Source organism: Opisthocomus hoazin, chromosome 18 (assembly GCF_030867145.1).
Source record: "Opisthocomus hoazin isolate bOpiHoa1 chromosome 18, bOpiHoa1.hap1, whole genome shotgun sequence".
Classification (NCBI taxonomy): domain Eukaryota; kingdom Metazoa; phylum Chordata; class Aves; order Opisthocomiformes; family Opisthocomidae; genus Opisthocomus; species Opisthocomus hoazin.
Window position 1 is genome coordinate 17,096,893 of NC_134431.1, and position 21,715 is coordinate 17,118,607.

The 21,715-nt window shown below is 50.3% G+C and overlaps 1 protein-coding gene across 4 annotated transcripts in view; it reads right to left on the minus strand.

Annotated features, from left to right (window-relative positions):
- NKAIN4 (sodium/potassium transporting ATPase interacting 4) overlaps positions 1–21,715 on the minus strand; it is a 58,034-nt gene that overhangs the window by 24,417 nt on the left and 11,902 nt on the right. For 2 of the 4 annotated variants that reach the window (XM_075438452.1, XM_075438450.1), the window contains exons 1-3: positions 5,838–6,038; positions 3,878–4,015; positions 3,297–3,377 (exon numbers count right to left, since the gene is read on the minus strand). In XM_075438452.1, coding sequence (XP_075294567.1) covers positions 3,297–3,377; positions 3,878–4,015; positions 5,838–5,918 — 300 coding nt within the window. In that variant the 5' untranslated portion in view covers positions 5,919–6,038. Of the gene's footprint in view, positions 1–3,296; positions 3,378–3,877; positions 4,016–5,837; positions 6,039–21,715 lie in introns of those variants that run through there. The other 2 variants (XM_075438449.1, XM_075438451.1) reach the window with 2 other exon arrangements.

Sequence of the window (21,715 nt, forward strand, 5' to 3'; positions counted from 1 at the left end):
TCAGCAGCGGGTTGGACTGGATGACCCACAGAGGTCCCTTCCAACCCCTGCCATTCTGTGATATCTGTGATATCTGTGAAGTGCGGTGAAAGATGGCAGGAAAGAGAGGGTGAGAAGTGATGGGCACACAACCCAACAGAGGAAAGTCAGTGGAGAAGTGATTGCTTGGTAAAGCAAAGCAAACAGCCAGCCCCCAAATTTCAGTTCAACAACCACGCACCTACCAGCCCCTGTTCTACTGATGACACAGAGTTTATAACTAAGAAATACACTCTTTACCCCTTTGCCAAATCGCTTATGGGCTGATGTGGGGCCTCCCCTCACAGACCCCACAGCTGTGGTGCCCCTGGTTCCTGTTCTTGAGATCAGCCAGGCACCCAGAGCACAGCGGCACAAGATCCAGGGTCCGTGCCCGCCACAGCCCCGTACTGCCCAGCACGTCCCTGCTCGCATCCTGCACTCCCTCGCTGCTGTGAAATCAGATCCAGGCACCAGAGTACAAAGAATTATTTGCAATAAATGCACATAACCATTTCCTCATTTTTTCAATTCTTCATGCTTCTCCTAAACTTGTTACAGCAGAAGCACTTGGATCCTTTCCCCCTTTGCTCACCCCACCTGAATTATCACCTGTCTCAGTTGCACTGGGCTGTCTTTACCAGCCGCCAAGTTAACAAACTCCATTCTTTCTAGCTCACTGCCCTTTCTGCATTTTGTCATTATCAATTAGCTCGCTGCTGACAGATCTCCCTGGCAGGCTGCCCTTGTCAGGAATACAGAGGGGCGAGCACGGTGCTGGCAGGAACGCTGCTCTCCCGCTGCCCCAGGCTCACCAGGAATCACAGAGGAAGCAGCACCTGAAGACCTTCCTCAGCGCTACCACCCCTTAAGGGACTTGCACAGGAACAGCCCTGTCTGAAACACTCCCCACCATATTCATGCTTAGTCTAGTAGTTAATGACTTCGTGTTTACCTGACCAGCTCCATCAGCCTCACTCCACCAAAGCTCTGCTTCTAATATTTCCAATCTACCTGCTTACTGCCAGGCTAATTGCAAGCTTGGGCTTTGATTTCTTACTAGGAACCAAAGGACAGCTTCCTCCCAAGGGTTCACAGAGGGACCTGCTTCTCTGCCGTAAACCCCCGCTGATACTGCCCTGCCCTTGGCCCCTCCAAGAGCCTGCTCAAAGACAGGTTCATCCGAGCCCAGGTGTCCTTCTGGGGTCTGATCCCAAGACTACAGAGATCAATCAGGCTCTGCAGATGTCAGCTGGCTTTGGATCAGGTTTCTAGAGATGCAGCGAGAGGGCAACACTGCTCTTGAATCCAGCCTGCAAAGCACCACACTGTCCTACAGACACCTTTATTCCTGTTTCAAGCGTAGCTTTTGTCCTTATGGGGGAGTGAGGTTTTGTTTTGCCATTACAAAGACCTCGATAACTTCAGGTAAAGGGGAGAAGGAGGAAAAAAAGCAGCAGCATGGGTTTCTCTCACAAGACAGCCTTTTTAAATCAAAGTAATTCATTAAGAACAGAGGCAAGGCTGTAAAGGATTTTACCACCAAACAAGCACAGATACTCTGTTGGTTATGCGAGTTGCCACCAAACTGGCAGCATGAATTCCTCACTGCAGCTCTAGAGGGAAGTCTACTGAGTCGATAACAACTTACACTGCAGCCCAGCTCTATAAAAAAAGTCCCCAGTCACAAGTGTCGTGCTGTAGGCTAAATAAAGGTGCTCTGTGTGCTGGCTTTGCTAAAACAAGTCACAATGCAAGAGCAAGGTTAGGAGATGAGGCTCTCTGTCACGGAGAAAGTGGAGTTTGCCGTGCTGTTTGAATTGCAGAAGAGTACACGATGTGTTGCAGGGCAGGTTGGGATTAGTAAACACAGTAATCAGCTAGCTGGGAGCAAATATGGGCTGTCAGAGAAGCTCCCAGAGCAGTTTATCAGGCCAATATTTCCTCCGCAGAAGGGAGCTTTTAAATAGTTACATAAAATTCTTTTTTGATTGATCACAGCCAACACCGAGATCATCTCAGGCTGAGCTTTCAGACCACGAGTAATCGCTGTTTTGGGCAAGAACTGTCTTAAAGTTTCTGTGGATAATTGAGAGAAAAAATGGAGACTGAGGAATTAGGAAGCTACATTTTCTTATCTGCAAAGGATTTATGCTGTCACTCACGACTTGCTGTAGGTCTGATAAAAAAACATAGTGCATTTCCAATTAGGACTGCAACTTAGATGTGTGAGCTGGGAATTTAGGCCAGATGTAGAGTGCTCTGAAATGAACCTGTAGCCTATAATCGCTCTGAGTCTGCTAAGCTACAGCAACACTTAGTAATTCATTGCTTACAGCCCAGGCTTAATTTAGGGCCTGATTCCCATTTTTATTATTTCTGACTCACCCCTCATCAAGCAGACAGCAATACTTAGCTTATCTGGCCTTCAAAGAGCTTCACATATCAACCCACAACACCCCTGGCCGAGAGCCATGAATAGCTACGGCTGTATTTAAGCAAGAAGAATTAAGACAGGGAAGCCACAGCACCTCTGAGGCCGCATCCAGAGGAGATGCTCCAGCCTCGCCGGCATCATTCTGGTTTGATCTCTGTTCAGCAGAGAGAGGAGCCTCTCCCAGAAGATGAAACGGGAAATATTTTGCCTTGTGTAGCCACAACCAGATACGTACCCCAGCTGCTGAAATGCATTAGGTCTTCAGCAGGACCAGAAGGTAAAAAAAATCTCAAGAGCTGGTCAAGGAAGGAGTTAGAGCAAAGTCCCAGCCAGCCCAGCCAGACTGAGTCCCTGCTGCAGCTCTTCCCTGGGACAGGCTGGCAGAGAGAGCACACTCGCTGCTGCAGGAGAGCCTTGTCCTCCAGCTCACACACCTTATGCCCAAGGTGTTAGCAGAGCACAAGAGGATCAGCTGTAATCTTGTTTGCCCATAGCCCTCCTCAGCCACGTCTGCATAGTGGCTGGGAATTAGCTCTCAAATCCCATCTCCCCTCGGGATGGCTCTGCTGCCAGGCTCGCTCGCACCTTCAGAAAGCGAATGCACTCTACCTGCTGTGAGGGTAGGGTTTATTCCAGCCACCACCTGCTCCAAACAGCAAAGGGCTACAGAAAACAGTACTAGCTCCCCATTTTCACCATGCAATAAGCATTGCTCCTCCATCCCCCAGTAAGGCAGCCCTCCCCTGCCACCCACCTTAACCACCCCCTCCCTTATCTCACAGCTAAGCTCCATCCCATTTGCTGCAAAGCCTGGGCACTCACCCACAAAGCTCATACTCACCTTTGAGAGCCCTCCCACCTCTAAGTAAAAGCAGATGATGAAGATGTTCCAGGTGACCCACACTGCAGTCCAGATGGCATACTAGAAGGGAATAGGGAGCAGGGAGGGGGAGAGAAAGCAGCAATAAACATTAGGAAGTCACTAGAATTAGTTTATATGTGTGATATGCAGCTGGGGGCAGTTAAATGCCCTGAGTCAGCACTGCAATTGTTTTCTCCTCCTCTGTTGCCCACCTGCAGATGGTCCTTTGCCTGACTAGAGACGCAGGGGCAGAAGTTTGGAGAGAGTGGAAGAGCTTCTGCCATGCCTTTCTCCAGCATCTAGTTCTTCCTCTCTGCTGTGCAGTGTCTCGGTGTTACTTTGCTCCCAGTAATAATTATCTGATATTTTCTAAGTTTGGCATAAGTACACGAAAAGGCAGCACACTGAACAATGTGTTCCTGAGCACAGCACCTCCCGCTCAAACTGTTTGCAGTTCTCATGCCCGATTTCCCAAGGGCTTTACTCAGTTCCTCATCACTTGCCATACCCCACCAGAGCAAAGGCTGCGAACGGCTCTGAACAAAACGGACATTACTTACCACCACTATGTAGCGAGGTCTATATTGAATAGTGCCAAACAGGCCAAGGATAACGATGATGATGTGGAGGAAGTTGGCTAGGATAGGGGCCCACTGGTATCCCAGGAAATCGAACACTTGTCTCTCTAATGCAGCAAGCTGGAAGGGAGAAGGAAAAGGAGAGTTACGGCTTCTGGACTCCTGTTTATTCTCTAGGTCTCGACATGCTCCCTGAGCAAATCTCTGCAGCAGCTGAAGATCTTACTCCCTGCCCAAAGCCATTTACTGCCTGGGAACCAGGTCAGCGGGACAGAACATGTGTCTGCGTGCCCCTCCTTCCACTTTGTACTCATCCCATCTCCTCTGATGGCGAAGCTAACGCAGACCAGTGATCTCCAGTACCTGCGTGGGGACACGTCCTCTGTTCTGTACACTTTGCAATGGGGAGGTGGCCCTGGCAGAGGGCAGAGGTGAGCAGCGGGACAGTAACATCCGAAATAGCTGCAGCAGGACTTTCAAGAGCTAATTTGTCAGAGCCTTCAGCATCACTCCATCATTCCTGACATCTCTCATGTTTCTGCTCTCCAGCACACATCCATCAAAGCAAGAGAGAGGACGAAACTCTCTCCTCTACCTTCGTCCCACAGAAAATGTTGCCACCCAGCAAAGAAATTCTGCAAACACATCGGTTTTCCAGGAGGACAGGCTGTGTTCCTCTCCCGCACCAATAACATGGTTCAAGGCTAGTACTATGTTCCAGAAATAAAACTCCGTTACTGTTGATGTGCTGGGCTTGATTTTCAGACCACATCTGCATAAAGATGTGCATTTCATCTGCAGCCATCATCTGTGTATCAGCAACAACGGGTCACCTGGATCTGAACTGCTGTGTTATGCATGCAGCTGAAAGAGCACCAGAAACATGCAATTTACATCCCCACAGCCTTCACATATTACGTCTATAGGTGAAACAGCGAGTGGAGGGGGGAAAACTGTTCCTGCAGGCTTTTCCCCAGTGCCCAGCCTCACGCAGAGAGATCTTCTCTTCGCCTCTCTTTGCTAACGCAGTGCAACCCCCCCCCCCCACCCCCAACCTAAGGCACAGCAGGAGATTTCCCTGTCAGGGTAAGATTTCAAAGCCTGTTTAATTATCATAGCGGTACGCTGGGATTGCATTATGACATTTTATATTTATTTTCACCTAAATAAATCATTACAATTTACCATCGATAGTCAATATTAATTTAACTACTAATTAGACATTAACCATGGGTGATCCTAGTCCACCACGTGTGATCAGCTATGTGACATCTTTTCCTGGCTTGGCTTTTAAATGGAAGCTGGGGACCAAGCACTGGAGCTTCTGTAATGGCTTAAAGCATTGAAGGATGTGAGTGGTTGTGGGTCCCAGTCAAGCCGCGCGATGAGGGAAGCCACATCTGTCAAATGCCCATTTCTCCTCCTTCTTCCTGCATTAGTGGGGACATCACCTTCACCCCTCTCTTGGGCTAGGAAGCTATTGCAATTCCCACCACCACCTTGGAAGTTCAACAAAAATCTGTATTTCAAAGAAATCTATAGCAGCCCTGGCTAAGGGAGATCAATCAGCGTGGTGGTAAGCAGGCTTCCCTCTCTGACATCTCTCTCCTCTGGCAAAGGGGTGCAGAGAGGGTGGGGAGGGAATGGAGGCAGCCTCCAAAACTGTCTCTTCTGCAAAATAATTAGTCTTCCCTTTGAAGCAAGGCACACTGCCCCGTTCCACTCAATGTGAACCGCATGTGAACCGCCTGCAAGGTGCTGCGAGATGCGGTGCACGGCCACGCGCGGGGCTCCGGGGCCAGAACGGGGCAAGCGCTGCTCATTTCACCGTTCAGCCCGCTCTCCCCCCAGCACAGCAGATTTTCTGTATCTCATCAGAAACAGCAGTAATAAGTTAAATGCTTAATCTTTTAGGAGGGGATTAATGCATTAATGCACGTACCTTAACAATACTTGGAAATTTCGAATCCTGACTGGCTGGCAGTGGGTCACTTGACTGTGACCGCTTCATCCAATCAGGCATTTAATTGGCTTTGTGCGTTCCATTAACGTGGGAGTACGTGCCCCAAGAGCCAGCACCGCGGCACATCCGTTAGCCAGGGGACACAACGGGGGTGTGTTCCGCAGAGATAACGCCCTGCTCAGCTTCGCTGCTTGCCTTCAGGCCCTGAAAAGGGGGGTAAAGACAGATCCTTCCCACCCACACCTCCTGCCATGAGTTATCCCACTCAGGCAATCCACGTCTGGAAAAGTGTTTTCTTCTCACAAAGGAAACATTTGCCATTAGGGCTAAATAAAAAGGGGAAAGAATCACTGAATCCCAGCATGGCAGGGGTTGGAAGGGACCTCTGGGGATCACCCAGCCCAACCCCCTGCCCAAGCAGGGTCACCCAGAGCAGGCTGCACAGGACCGCGTCCAGGCAGGTCTGCAATATCTCCAGAGTAGGAGACTCCAAAAGTCTTGTCCTTCCACAGCTTTGTGATGTTTCCTGGCTTGTTTGGACCAGGGAAGACATTGGTCTGTGAAGTGAGAGGTACTCAGCCGCCCTGGAGATGGACCTGACAATCTGGACTGACTTCAGATGGGGGCACAGCTCCCAGAGAGCTCTCTGGTCCCCGGCCACACTGCATTTTTCTCTATGACCCCAGAAGTTAGCTTCATGTCATACCTTCCTCTGCCTTACTGCAATTGCGCTTGTCTCCAGGTTGTTTCTGTCCTGATTTACATTCCTTTGCCACTTTCTCTGCATTTTTTACATGTTTTTGTGTCCCGGGGAACTGCAGGTATGACTTGGCCAGTAGAGATGGGCTGTGCCTGCCTGCTGGTCCAGCTAAAGGGAGCGGGAGTTGGGTGGGTACACGTCCGTGTGATGTGCGAGCTCAGGCAATCTGTTTCCTCATTTATAAAAATAAAAGCAATTTTCCATAAGCTGTGTGTTGATGACAAGCGCAAATGCTCCTGACGAAACTCCGTATTACTGACACGCAGGTAGTGAGTCTGTGCTGCAATTCAGCCGTCAGAAACACAGCCTGAAGTTACCCTGGGCTTGTCCCTCTTCCCCCAGGAACCCAGCATAATTAAGGAAATATTTCATTAAAATAAATAGATAAACAACTATTTCACTCATTACCCTACAGGTCTGAGTGCAAAGCTTGCCCATGGAACGCTGCTGAGATCTGCAGGTAAATAGGGCTGATGTTTGTGCCAGGCTGGCCTTGATTTGGGGCTGGGATGTGAAGAACGGCGCGGTGCCCTTCAGGCCTGGTTCCTTCAGCCTGGCTCAGACTGGGCAGGGGCAGGGGGGGCCCCTGCCTGCGGGTACTGATGTATCTGCACCCTCGTACTGAACCTCTCTCGGATCCCTCTTGTTGAGCAGGGGAAATGCCATCTTTCTCTGCTGCTGCCAAGTTTCTGCAGAGTAATATCCTCGCCGTGGCGTTCTTTTATGATGATTCACACTATTCTATTGAGAAAGCCTATTATATTCTAGAGATATTGGTTGTAAAGAGAAATTTCACAGATTGTGGTACAGGTTTCAACCCATTCAAACCTGACAGGACCTTTCCATCAACGAGGACAAATTTTTCTTCTTTATGACTATTCTTATTAAAAACAGGATTCCTTCTGCTCCTTTTGCTTCTCTAGCCCATAGAACATTTTTACCTTTCATTCTTTAAATTAAATGATTTGTTGCGGTACTAAAATCAGAATAGTTGTGGCAGACTTTTCTCTCCTGAAATAAAGCACATTTCTGCTGATCTGAGTGAAACTGGAATAGCAAATAACCATGTGAAGCAGTTGTTAGCCAGGCAAAGAAAACAAGCCAAAGCTCTCTGTTGGGCCATCGTTCATTTACACAGCCAGGAAAGATAAGAAAGGCAGAGAAGATGTTCGGCAGTTTACAGAGAGTCCTATCACATAGCTCACACACAGCGAGCAAGAAGGGCTTTGTGAGCCAGCACGATGGGACATGCTCAAGGTCTTTACACCACCAAAGCTTCACCAGAGAGGGAAGCTGTACCTGAGCTGGAGGGGAGCACTGCCTGATGGAGCCCACTGCAGAACAGGAAAACGGTCTTAGAAAACAGAATCACAGAATCACAGAATGGTAGGGGTTGGAAGGGACCTCTGTGGGTCACCCAGCCCAACCCCCTGCCCAAGCAGGGTCACCTACAGCAGGCTGTAGACGACCTTGTCCAGCCGGGTCTTGAATATTTCCAGAAAAGGAGACTCCACAGCCTCCCTGGGTAGCCTGGGCCAGGGCTCCGTCACCCTCAGAGGGAAGAAGTTCTTCCTCATGTTCAGCTGGAGCTTCCTCTGCTTCAGTTTGTGCCCGCTGCCCCTTGTCCTGTCGCTGGGCACCACCGGAAAGAGTCTGGCCCCGTCCTCCTGACAACCACCCTGAAGATATTTAGAGGCATTTCTAAGGTCCCCTCTCAGCCTTCTCTTCTCCAGGCTAAACAAGCCCAGCTCCCTCAGCCTCTCCTCGTAGGAGAGATGCTCCAGTCCCCTCACCATCCTAAAACACCTCGAAATGTGGAACAGTTTCTTGCTGGAGCATTCAAACCATTCCAGTTGCGTTTCCAATGGCTCCGGCAGGACAGTCACTGGCAGATGTCGATGCCAGCAGGACACGCCGAGCCCATTCAGCATGGGCTGGGGTGTGCTTGTTTAAATTCTGGTCCCTCAGATCTCTTCTATCCCCTCATCTTTGTCTTCTGTTGTTCCTGCCATGCTGATAAGCTGGAGCGTTCAGCCTGCTCCCCTTGTGCCCCCGTACTGCTAGGAAGGAGGGCTGCTGACAAACAAGTCCCAGTAACCTGTAATCCTTTCACTCCCTGTCCTTTATAGCCTACTGTCAAGGCCACGTTATCAGCTAGATTTGCTCTTCTTAGTTTATTAAGCTTTTAAAGCCTTTAATCTTATTTGGTTTGGATCTGTGTCTTTCACTGCATTGCTGAAATCAGTTGGGACACGAAATAACAAATAACACTTTCCAGATGTTGACATGACTTGTACGGACGCAGGGAAGCTGCTCAGAGAGCCCAGTGCCAGGTACAGACACGCAAAGGGGATGCCCTGCCTGCACAGACACACACGTCCAGATGTATCTGTTCCTGCAAGCAAACCTGCTTTTACACTTTCCAAGGTCGGCTTTAAGAAGAGATGTCTTCTTAAAATTAAATGTTAGAAATAAATTCCCAAACATGCAATAAATGGAGCAAATGGGAAAGGCTGATCCTACTGCTATGGGCCAGCCAGGACTTAAGGGAGATACTCCTGCAAAAAAGAAGAAAAAGTGTTTTACCCAGAAACCTGGACAATTTTCCACTTGGCCTATAAAAAAACAACTTGAAAACTCTTTTGCTGCCCCTTGTCTTTCACCACCCTAAGGACACAGAGCCTCACAGACTGCTCCGACCCCTGCACTGCCCTTGTTCGGTGGTGTACACAGCCCACCATGGAGCCCTGCGTGTGCATCCACAGCTTCAACGCAGACAACATCTGCCACTTAAACCCCTATATTTGCTTCCTCTCTAGCCTGAACCAAGACCCAGCCTCAGCTGCAGCCCTGGGTCAGCACCGCGCTCCCGTGGTGCTCAGGGCTGCCTGGCTGCCTCCCGAAGCCTTGATTCAGCGCTTGAGTCCCTGCCAACTGGCTTTGCCTTTTAAGAAGATGCTCTTTGTTTGTCTGCTGTGCAAACACCACCAGAGCAGCCAAGACTTTCACTGACAAAGGTCACGGGTCTTCTCTTGTGGAAAAACTTGCGCTGGTTTCCTGAGGTATTTTCACTATTCAGTGGTTGATGGCTTGAATTCAGGGCAAAGTCACAGTGTTTCTATTCCTATGAGACATCATATAAGGATGAAAATTTAAGTCTAGCTAGCTGAAACAGCAGGAAGAAATTAAAAAGACTCAAATGTGTAATTTAAAAACATATCTATTTAAGTTTTGAACCCAAATGTCTTTATTTCTGGTTCTTTCAAACAGTTAAAGTTTGGCAATGCTAAACATCTGTCTGCTCTGTTTATTGTTATTATTATTATTATTAATTTTATTGGTATTATTATGATATATTATTATACATAGTCTTTCTATACAATTGGTTTGTGTTTGTAATGCTGAAACAACGCTATCTACAGAATCTTAAACCCAAGCTGTGGTGTGGTGAAACTATCAGCAGCGAGCAGAAAATTCCCTTCTGTGTGCCAGTGCTTATTCAAGGTGGGGAACATTTTGTGGGTAGAAACACGATTAAACAATAAGTCTGCTTTTACCTCAGTGGCTGCATTTCTAAATAAGTATTAATGGTTGTAACGGCTGTTTAATTAAGTTTATCTGAAAAAGCAGTTCCCTGAGCCACTATCTCACATCCCCCGAACCGAGGGGCTGGCTCTGCGAGGTGCTGCGTCCTTGTCCCTTCTGAAGTCAGCCTCTCACGTGCTAATACCCGCTGCATTCATGAAATCTCATTTTTCTTCAGTAAGTGTTGTCAAGGAAACCTTCCTCGGGGCCTTGTGAGCCACAGCTCCATTCCCAGCATCCCTTGCTGAACCACAGAGGTCAAGAGACTAATTGCACGGGAGGTCTCTGTTTGTCACTTTGTCTCTCAGACCTCTTTGGTCACGCTGGCCACCAGATACAATAAGCCCCATTCTCTGATTGGTTTGGTCCATTTTCTCCCCAGAAGCTGCTGAAATCCCCTCTATTCACAGAGACATTAGAGAGGCCTCTGATAGCAGACTTTGTATCTTTAAATCTTCTGCTCCAGAAGCAGACTGTGGTCACTGCGATGGTCTGGAGGAGCAGTGCCCACCACAGGCCCCCCAAGGCAGCCAGAGCAGTCCCCAACGCCAGGTCGCTGCCCTGCAGCAGGGGCTGGTGCTCCTGGAGCATTTCACTCCAGCAAACACAGCTTCCAGGCTGTGCCACACCATAGCTGAGCATCAGGTCCTCTCCCACCCCAGCACCACCCTGTGCAGAGCCCAGGCACATTTAACCCCTTGGTGAGGCTCAGCACAACTTCCCTGTTGAAGCCTGGAGTGTCCTGCTTGGTGTCGAGCCCTCACCACCTCCTCCCTCCCCCTGGGCCTGGCACCTCTGTGCTCTGGATTCTCCCCTCCCGGCATCACTTTGTGTTGGCATCGATGCTCTCAGGAGTGCCACTGCTTTGACCTAGACCCCTATGCTTTCTGCTGCCGATGCCTTTCAGAAACATCCTAGCTGCAAAGATAAGCCATTATTCAGTCCCACACGCCCGAATGCTGCTTAGCATTCCAGGAAAGGCACGATCCTTGCTAAACATAAGGGATGACACTGCCACAGAAGCGGTGCAGCAAGCTGTTTGTTTGTGTCTGGAGTTGAGGCTCCGGCTTCAGAAGGACGGAGGTTTCCTTGTACGTGTTCCTACACACGCAGCCACCAGCCTTGCTCGGCTGAAGACATGGGCTATGCACCAGCATTCATGCACACAAACCTCTTAAACCTTTCTCCTCCAAGTGTTGGGTTGAGCCACGTACTGGGAAAACGAGCAGGGCTATGGCAGCAGGAAGGCCAGTGGTCTCCTAGGGTGCATTAAGAGGTGTGTGGCCAGTAGGTCGAGGGAGGTTCTCCTCCCCCTCTACTCTGCCCTGGTGAGGCCCCATCTGCAGTGCTGTGTCCAGTGCTGGGCTCCCCAGTTCAAGAAAGATGAGGAGCTACTGGAGAGAGTCCAGCGGAGGGCTACGAGGATGATGAGGGGACGGGAGCATCTCTCCTACGAGGAGAGGCTGAGGGAGCTGGGGTTGCTTAGCCTGGAGAAGAGAAGGCTGAGAGAGGACCTTAGAAATGCCTCTAAATATCTGAAGGGTGGATGTCAGGAGAATGGGGCCAGACTCTTTCCAGTGGTGCCCAGCAACAGGACAAGGGGCAACGGGCACAAACTGAAGCAGAGGAAGTTCCAGCTGAACATGAGGAAGAACTTCTTCCCTCTGAGGGTGACGGAGCCCTGGCCCAGGCTACCCAGGGAGGCTGTGGAGTCTCCTTTTCTGGAGATGTTCAAGACCTCCCTGGACACGGTCCTGTGCAGCCTGCTCTGGGTGGCCCTGCTTTGGCAGAGGGGTTGGACTGGAAGATCCCCAGAGGTCCCTGCCAACCCTGACCACGCTGGGATTCTGTGATATATGAAGGGAAAGAGAAGGCGCTGGGCTGTAAGGCAGTACCTGGCAGCACTTCTTCTAGCAAGGCTCTGTAGTCCATGTTCTCTACCAAACGGCCCATCCCCAGGTGCAGGACAAGTGTGTCAGCCCCTCCCCTGCTCCACAACCCCTAAACAGGGTGATCAGCAGTACAGTTAATTAGCTGGCTCTTGCACATAACGTTGCAGAGGACAGAAGAGGCTTCCCAGCGCTGGCTTTCTGAATGCTGCCCAGAATACAGCTCCCAGGAAAAAGCCTGCTTCCTAGGAGGAGCGTGGCAGTAAAAATTATTGCCCTGTATTGCCTAAACTTCTCCCAAATCAGGGTCAGCAGCGTGCCTGCTGAGGCTTGTGCCCTCTACACCCGAGACAGCCTCTGGCGTTTGGTTTTCCTGGGTCATGTCTCGTCGTGGGGCTCGGGCCTCGGAGATGCAGCCAGCATCAGCTGCCCGAGCTGCTCCGCTCCCTTCGCTCCCGCTTGTGTCTCCTGATAGCATCCACGTACTGCGGGCTGCCGTGATTGCTGATTGCCGAGATTCGCAATCAGGCTAAATTAATAAGCAGGTGCTTTTGTGATCCAGGCAAAAAAGCACTCTGATGAGAACGACAGACTTGTTTTATTTGTAACCTCTGTCAACACTCAAACCTAAGTTTCCCAAACATAATTAAATTAATCTGTTGTGCCCACCATGCTCTCCTGCCCCAGCTTTTCTCTCCTCCCTCAGTTTCGTAGCTCAGCTTTGGCAGAGAGAGGGGGCACTGGAACCGGGGGGACGTGACTGTATTTGCAACAGACATAAAAAATAATGAGTTCTTTTGACAAGTGCCTGACATTTTTGTCAGCCAGATGCTCTGTAAGGCACAGCCTTATCCCAGGCTCCACACTTATGGCAGTCCTGGCTTTCCCTCAGCTACTGCAGGACTTGCTGTCCTGTCTTAGCCCACCTTGCACTGACAAACCAGGGCAAACATCCTTGGTGCTCCCTACAAACAGCATCACGGCATGGCAGACAGCTTTAGCACCTGGGGGGAGGACACCTTCTACCAGCAGTAGCACAAATTTCTCTGTTGAGTGAAGTATATTAAAAATGTGCCATTAACTCACCAGCCATTTCCCTTGGGAGATCTGCTACCGTTTATGAAGCCATCTAAACACTATAAACGCTGTGAGGCAGAGCAGTGTCGGAGATCAGCAGGAATTTAATTTTCTAATGGAGAGATTTATTCCCTACCAACAGGGCATTACGCTTTGTGATCCCTGCCTCTGCTCAGCCAGGAAGGCTATCCAAAGTTTGGGCTGATTCACATGACAGGGATGCAGGAAAAAAGTGAAAAGGCTTAAAAATTAGCCAAGGGGTTGTGGGGTATAGGGTATATTCCCTACACCCTCTGGACCTGCTACCTTAAGCATCGTCTGCTTAGCTAAAAGAGCCAGCTCTGCTGCTGGGGGGAGAGCGCAAACACGTCGACAGGACCGACACAGAAGGTACGAGGCTGTACTGGAGCTCTGCTTGGGCCAGGACTGCTCAGCCTGTCCGCTGACGGTGCAGCTCTCTGGAGTCTCCTGGACGTGGGAGCAGCGGTTTGGGAACAGCTCGGAGATCTCCATGAGCTCTCAAGCACACTAGAAAGACTTCAGATCATTCAGGGATTGGACCAAAACTCACAGGGTGTATAAAGCCCATGAGCTACCAGCTGGACCCATGCAGTTTAGACAAAACTATGGCTATCTTTGCTATTTTATAGGCACTTACTGCAAACTGCAATTTTATTTTGCCTCTGGTTACCCCAAAGTTGAGTTATGACCTTAAATATACTACTGGCAGTTTCCCAAAGGAGGAAGAAACTCTTGCTTCACTCTTGAAAGCCAGGCTCAGTTTTTCCTCAGTCCTGTCTGCACCCAGCCCAGCACAGACTCACTGGGCCTCTGGAAGCCGTACTGGGATGTTTTGCGGATGGCAGCAAGGGCGGGCGGCGGTGGCCGTGCTGGGGAGGTGCCGACGCAGGCTGGGGACGTGTGTGTGCTGCGGCTCCTGGCAGCGCTGCTGCAGACCCTGCCTCACCTCCTGCTGCAGGCCTACGTCGTCGTGGCCGTCGACCCAGCGGGCTTCGTCCCCGGTGAGTGGGGACTTCCCAGGAGGATGCCGCAAGTTGCAGAGGGGGTGATGTGTTTGGGTGGGGGATGCGTGTGTCCCTGCACAGGGCAGGGTCCGGATGGCCGACCGCGCTGCAAAGAGACTGGGAAGCCCCAGTGCAAAGCAGCAGGGATGAATGTGGCTTAAAGATCTGCTGTGGCTGAACCCGGAGGAGACTCTGAGCTACCCATGGTACTGTGTCCAGTTCTGGGCTCCCCACTTCAAGAAAGGTGAGGAGCTACTGGAGAGAGTCCAGCGGAGGGCTACGAGGATGGTGAGGGGATGGGAGCATCTCTCCTACGAGGAGAGGCTGAGGGAGCTGGGGTTGCTTAGCCTGGAGAAGAGAAGGCTGAGAGGGGACCTTAGAAATGCCTCTAAATATCTGCAGGGTGGGGGTCAGGAGGACGGGGCCAGACTCTTTCCAGTGGTGCCCAGTGACAGGACAAGGGGCAATGGGCACAAACTGAAGCAGAGGAAGCTCCAGCTGAACATGAGGAAGAACTTCTTCCCTCTGAGGGTGACGGCCCTGGCACAGGCTGCCCAGGGAGGCTGTGGAGTCTCCTTCTCTGGAGATACTCAAGACCCGCCTGGCCGCGGTGCTGTGCAGCCTGCTCTGGGTGACCCTGCTTGGGCAGGGGGTTGGGCTGGGTGAGCCAGAGGTCCCTTCCAACCCCTGCCGTGCTGGGATTCTGTGATTCTGTGAGTGACACCAAGAACATCCCCTGCCTTTAGCTTTCTGAACAACAGTGTGGACATCTGGTGTCCCCTGCAAGTCTAGTTCATGGCTGGCACCTGTGGCACTTTCTCCTCACCCAGGATCAGCTGTGGCCCGAGTTTTGAAAATGCCTCTCAGAAGGCAAAACACCTGCAGAAAGCCACCCAAAGCTGCTCTTCTCTTCCAGGGGAAGACAAGGATGAGAATTTCTTGGTGCCCATGTAGCAGATCCCCACTTTCTGCACAGCTCTGTGTGTCACAGCAGTCCTCAGATCAGCAGGTTGCTCCCCAGCACAACGCATGGACAAATGGCCTCTGTGTCACTGGTCTTTTGTGGAAACCTCCCAGGGCCTTGCTACTTGAGTCTTTCCTCTCCCCCCATGGCTCAACGGTTCCTCTCCCCCTGCCCCACACCTCCGGCCGGCTCGGCGGCCGCTCTCCCCCAGCTCCTCGCTGCACATTGCACCCGGAGCTCGAGCAGCTGATCCCCTTAATTAGGTCACCAACCGATCACGCGTAAAACATTCGCACCAGCCAGATCCTCTGAAGGAAAAAACATGCCAGCTCTGCAACTGGGGTGAAAGCTCGAGAAAGAGGAAGGATGCCAAAGCTGAAATAACTCTTCAAAACTTTGTCCGTAGGAACCCCGTTTCAGGTTCTGCTCAACAGCTGGCTCCCCGCTCCCTGACACTGTAGCTAAGTGGTAGAGTTGCTTTAATTTCCTGTTGCTCCTGCTGCAATGCCAGATTGCTTGGATATTCGTAAACAGAAGGAGTTTAATGAAAATTATAATTAGAGCCCTGCGGTGCTCTTGCAGGTCGCCTTTACACTGGGCTGCCTATTTACATTACAAATCAGGCTGGTGTCACTGCGGAGTCTACAGCAAGAGAAGAGAATTCATTAAAAGGGAAGCGCAGGGTGGGTGAGAAATAGGGGAGAAAGAAAATGATATTGTTATTATTAATAAACTCGGAAATTGGGATCTGCCATGGTCTTGCTGCAGCTCTGCTCCTAGGAGAAAGGCCCATTTGTAATCCTCCTGCAGCAGGAAGGGAGAGAGCACAGCCACCCCAAAACTTCCACTGGTCATTACTGGACAAATGGACCCTTTTTCACAGAGCAACTGTTTATCACAGAAAGCAAAGTGGCAACGAAGACTTTATATCCCCCACCAGGACACAGAAACGCTCTTAGCACTTCTTCTTCCTAATACCTAGCTGTGAAGTAGGGGCGGGGGTCAGGAAGAGACACCACGTGAAAACAAAGGATGCATTTCCCATCATTTGACAGCTTTCCCTTCCCACCTGCCAGCAGCTACGTGTGATGCTTTTTGCCCCACTGTAATGCCCTGAGCAGCAGCTCCTTGAGAAATTCAGAAGCCCTCGTTCCACCAAGTGCTGGAGCATCTGTGGAAGTCTGGGATACGTCCAGCTGCAGCCGCGTGCTGAAGGGCTCGGTAAAATCTGGGTCTGACGGAGCAGGAGAGGAGATCCTGTGGGAACAACACGAGGCATCTGGGCATCGATGCGCTGACACCCAGCCCAGCTCCTGCACATGGTGGCACAAACCAGCTGACTGATCCAAACATGGGTTGACTCTGCTCCTGCCACTTCCACAAGAGCCCTCCAGCACGGCTGTTAACTGTCTGTCTTCCCATCTGTGCAGTGGAATCAGAAATAACACCCGCATTTTACACAAAGGATAGAGGGAGACTTGGCCTGTATTTGCAGAAAGCTTCTTGAATATTTCATAGTAATCATCCCGCATCAGCAGACACCGCATCATCATTGCAATAGTGCTTTTACTGGACGCCCAGAGTGGTAAAGAGAGGTGGCATTTTAGGTTGGGAAGCTTCCCATGATGATCGCAGCACCAGCCCAAACCCCTCACCTTTTCCCATCACTGCCACGTTCCCAAAACAGAGAGGTAAACCCACCTCGCTCCCGTGCCTGCATCCCCCCAGATTCAGCCCTAGTGATGCTCCGAGCAAATCCCGGCAGCGCCCAGCAAAGGACACCCAGCCAGACCCCCACTGCTGCTCCTCAGCTGTAACTCCCACCTCGCCCTCCACAGCCAGAGGACATCGCTTCAGTCTAATAAACGCTGGGAAGTCAGGACAGAGCAGATGAGCGCATACTGCAGAAGTGATGGGGTTTATGGAATCATAGAATCATTAAGGTTGGAAAAGACCTCTGAGCTCACCAAGTCCAACCGACTTTGCTGATGACACCAAACTGGGAGGTGTGGTAGACACACCGGAAGGCTGTGCTGCCATTCAGTGTGACCTGGATAGGCTGGAAAGTTGGGCAGAGAGGAACCTGATGAGGTTCAACAAAGGCAAATGCAGGGTCCTGCACCTGGGGAGGAACAACCCCATGCACCAATACAGGCTTGGGGTGGACCTGCTGGAGAGCAGCTCTGTGGAGAGGGACCTGGGTATCCTGGTGGACGACAGGTTAACCATGAGCCAGCAGTGTGCCCTGGCTGCCAAGAAAGCCAATGGGATCCTGGGGTGCATCAAGAAGAGTGTGGCCAGCAGGACGAGGGAGGTTCTTCTTCCCCTCTACACTGCCCTGGTGAGGCGTCATCTGGAGTACTGTGTCCAGTTCTGGGCTCCCCAGTTCAAGAAAGATGAAGAGCTACTGGAGAGAGTCCAGCAGAGGGCTACAAGGATGATGAGGGGACTGGAGCATCTCTCCTACGAGGAGAGGCTGAGGGAGCTGGGCTTGTTCAGCCTGAAGAAGAGAAGGCTGCGAGGGGACCTAATAAATGCTTATAAATATCTGCAGGGTGGGGGTCAGGAGGATGGGGCCAAGCTCTTTTCAGTGGTGCCCAGTGACAGGACAAGGGGCAATGGGCACAAACTGAAGCAGAGGAAGTTCCAGCTGAAGATGAGGAAGAACTTCTTCCCTCTGAGGGTGACGGAGCACTGGCCCAGGCTGCCCAGGGAGGTTGTGGAGTCTCCTTCTCTGGAGATATTCAAGACCCGCCTGGACAAGGTACTGTGCAGCCTGCTGTAGGTGACCCTGCTTCGGCAGGAGGGTTGGACTAGATGACCCACAGAGGTCCCTTCCAACCCGTACTATTCTGTGATTCTGTGACACCCCAACCCCACCACGCCTGCTAAACCACATCCCGCAGGGCCACATCTACACATTTTTTGAACCCCTCCAGGGATGGGGACTCCACCACTGCCCTGGGCATCCTGGTCCAATGCCTGACCGCTCTTTCAGGAAAGAAATTTTTCCTAATATCGAATCTAAACGTTCCCTGACACAACTTGAGGCCATTTCCTCTCGTCCTATCAAAACCAAGCCAGGAGACTTTCCCCTCTGCACGCCATGGCAACATGTAGAAAGTTTTCACGCAAATCAGAAGCGGGAGGTGTTTTAGTTTGGCTGCAAATGGGCCAAGTGATTTGCTTGCATTTCATGCACGCTATCATCAGTATAAAATGACCCACATTGCAACAGCCGAGATTTAACCATCACTGGTAACACTCTGTTGTTAACAACAGAACATCACATAAAAATGTGCTTATTTCAGAAAAGAAAAATTTCCTTCAAAAACCTATAGTTGAAAAAACACGTAGCCATTTCTTTCAGCTGAAAAATAAATATCGGTGAAGAAATACTGACCAACTCTCCCCTAATGAACGTACTAGCAAACTTCCCGGCCTGTCATCAAAGCACAAAATGAAAAAGAACTGGGCAGAAAAGAGTATTTTGGACATGAAAAACATTTAACGGTCCAGCTTCTAGTTCCAGTAAAATGCCTTTGACAGGAAGGGTTTTAAATTGGAACAAACAAGAAAACGACTATTTTGTTACAAATAGGGACTGTCAGAGGCTTTTGGGGTATTGCAGGAATTTTTCAACAACCACAAGCCCCACCAAAAACCTCCCTTCTACAAAGTGGCTGGAAAATGAATCAGTCAGTATTGACTTCCATCTTCTGATTGCTCCGCTGGAAGAAAATCAGTCCTACTTAAATAATTGATTAATTACCTTAGTAATTACAGGTAATAAATCTAGCTTCCCTTGCCTCCCTCCAGACATGTACACTAGGGATATTTCAGTTTTTCAGCCGCTTTAGGAGGCCAAGTCAATCTTGTGTGATCCAAGATAAGTTCTGAGCCATCACCTACATCTCATCTGAGAGACCTTCTCGCTCTCTACAACTACCTGAGAGGACGGTGTAGTGAGGCAGGTGTTGGTCTCTTCACCCAAGTAACTAGCAACAGGACAAGAGGCAATGGCCTCAGGTTGCGTCAGCGGAGGTTTAAATCGGATATTAGGGAAAATTTCTTTACAGAAAGAGTTGTGAAGCATTGGAACAGGCTGTGGTGGAGTCCCAATCCCTGGAGGAGTTCAAAAAAACGTGTGGATATGGCACTTCAGGACATGGTTTAGCCGGCGTGGTGGGGTTGGGTTGACAGTTGGACCTGATGATCTTAGAGGTCTTTTCAAACCTTAATGATTCTGTGATTCTATGGTTCTACAATCTTCGGAGTCGCCGGTACCCTCCGCACGGCCCCAGCAGCATGGTCCAGCTCTGGGAGGGGAGGAAGGCTGACCATCATCTCTTCGGTTCCTTCCTCGGCTGTAACCCCCTCACAAGCGTTACAGACTGCGAAGCAGAGAGCCAGCTCTCTTTTTCTTAAGTCAATGAAAGCAAGAAAACAGAGTGCTTAAACAGATTAAACAGGTAAATACCTAAGGCTGGAGATGGCGAAAAGTTTAGACGCATGTCTGAGGCTGCAGCTCAGTCTCTCACAGGTTGGTGAAGCAGCTTGGGAAGCACAGTCTGCTCGGGGCAGGCATTGAAGGGTAAGAGCGCATCTCTGCTACAAACTAGATCGAGTGCTGGCAGTGTGTGCTTCGGGACGGAGGGTCTGGGGTTCCAAGCGTGAGAGCGAGCCGTGGTGGAAGCCACTAAGCCCCTGCTCTTCTCACACTCACCATCCCCTGTACTGCTGTGTTCTCCTGCTACACTTGAGAGGACTTCAAGGAAAGAAAAGATTCTCATCAGGGACTTCTTCGCAATACAGTATCATGCTAAAAAAAAAACACTAAGGTTTAACAAGTTCTCCCACTTGCATTAATGGCATTGACCACATCACTTTTTGTGCAGCATCTCCTTTGTTTTTGCTCTTCAGTCCAAGCAGATGATGAAATGAGACCCGTGACATTCACTTTGATGGAGGCGAGCTGCTGGCTTTCCAACAGCGTAAATAAGGATTCAGTGCCTTTTAAAAAGCATTATTTTTAAAGGAAAGCGCTTTTGAGTGAGGGCTAGAATGGGGTTATTTTCCACATGACCAAGCGTCAAAAGGAAAGCGGCAGCCCAGTCCATGCTCTTATCATCCTCCCCAAGTCACCCACTGGATAGATTCGTCACAAGGTGAAATAAGAGCAAGTCCTCAATTTATTATCATTTTCTACTTGTCCTCCTTAATGCAGTTCCTGCCAGGATGAGTTTGCTGTGGGAAAGCGGCATGAAACCAGGCCTTTCAGTTTGCTGCTAAATGGGACTGGGGGGAGGCTTTCAGGGGGGAGGGAAAAATCTTCCTCATTATAAAGGGAAAAAGTGCAACTCAGAGTTTTCATCGGATGCTGCCCAGCCTCCCAATTAGGATGGCTGAGACAAACAGTGGCGTTATTATATGTAACTGTTTATCCAGTGTCACTCAGCCTGTGCTTATTTTATGAGCATGATTTATCTCTTCTGTTGTGCTACCCAATTTGTTTGCATTTTCAGTCCAATGGAGTGTCTCTGGTTTATTGCATACATCTCCTGGCCTCCCACCAACCGACTCTCCAATTAAGTCTCCAGGAGTGTCGCACAATGGCCAGGCCCCTCCTGCGCTTCGGTTTTCGTGTGACGTTTGCGTCCCCTTCATTTCTGCGCTGCCCCTCCCCTGCTGACTCGCGGCTCCTCAATGGCTCATGGTTTATTCAACAGCGGAGCTGAATTTCTCTTTTCCTTCTCTTTTCCCCCCTTCCACCCCTTTTGAAACAGCGGCCGGTCAATAGATGCCACTTTGGCAGCTCTGAAGAACAAAGCTCATTTGCAGCAAATCTTTCGTGGCCACGGCTCCTCAGTGCAGGAGTTTGGTGGCCTTGCAAGGACCGAACCCTGCTCCGTTGGGCAGCAGCTCAGATGTGGGGCAACCACAAACTCTTCTGTCTCCTCCAGCCATGGAAGGGGACAAAGACCTGTCCTCTGTTAGCTTGTGCCACCAAAGCTTCATCCACACAGGGCCCTGGCTCCCTGCTGTGGTTATCGCTCCCCTCGGAGGTGCGAGACGATTCCTCAGCCCTGGAACGACGGCGTCTTTGCTTTGTCCCTACTCTGAACTTTCCGACCAGTTTTTTCAAGTCTCTTCATCTTCTTGCTTGCGGGTCTGTCTGCAATGATTAGCTAAAATAGAAAAGTGCTAATCCACATTATGGAAATTCAAATCCTTGCTGCTATGTTAAGTAATTTCAAGGAAGTTTAATCTGGCAAGACTGTGAGGTGAACTCCAGCACAGCAACAACGATATCTGAGCATCGCCTCTTCCACCAGCGTGGCTACACGGCAGCAGCAAGAAGCAGCCTTATCGTAGCAGGCTCCAGACTATCACTATTTCTGATGGGCTCCAGCAAAATCCCACTGAGCTCTCAGCCCTGGGTTACAGCTGAACGTGGGTTTTACTGCTGCGTTCCCACTGAGCCTGCCAGGATTGGGCTTCCAGGATTTCTACTAGAAAATCTGTACAGTGTCTCGCCACCAAACACTGGAGCTCCG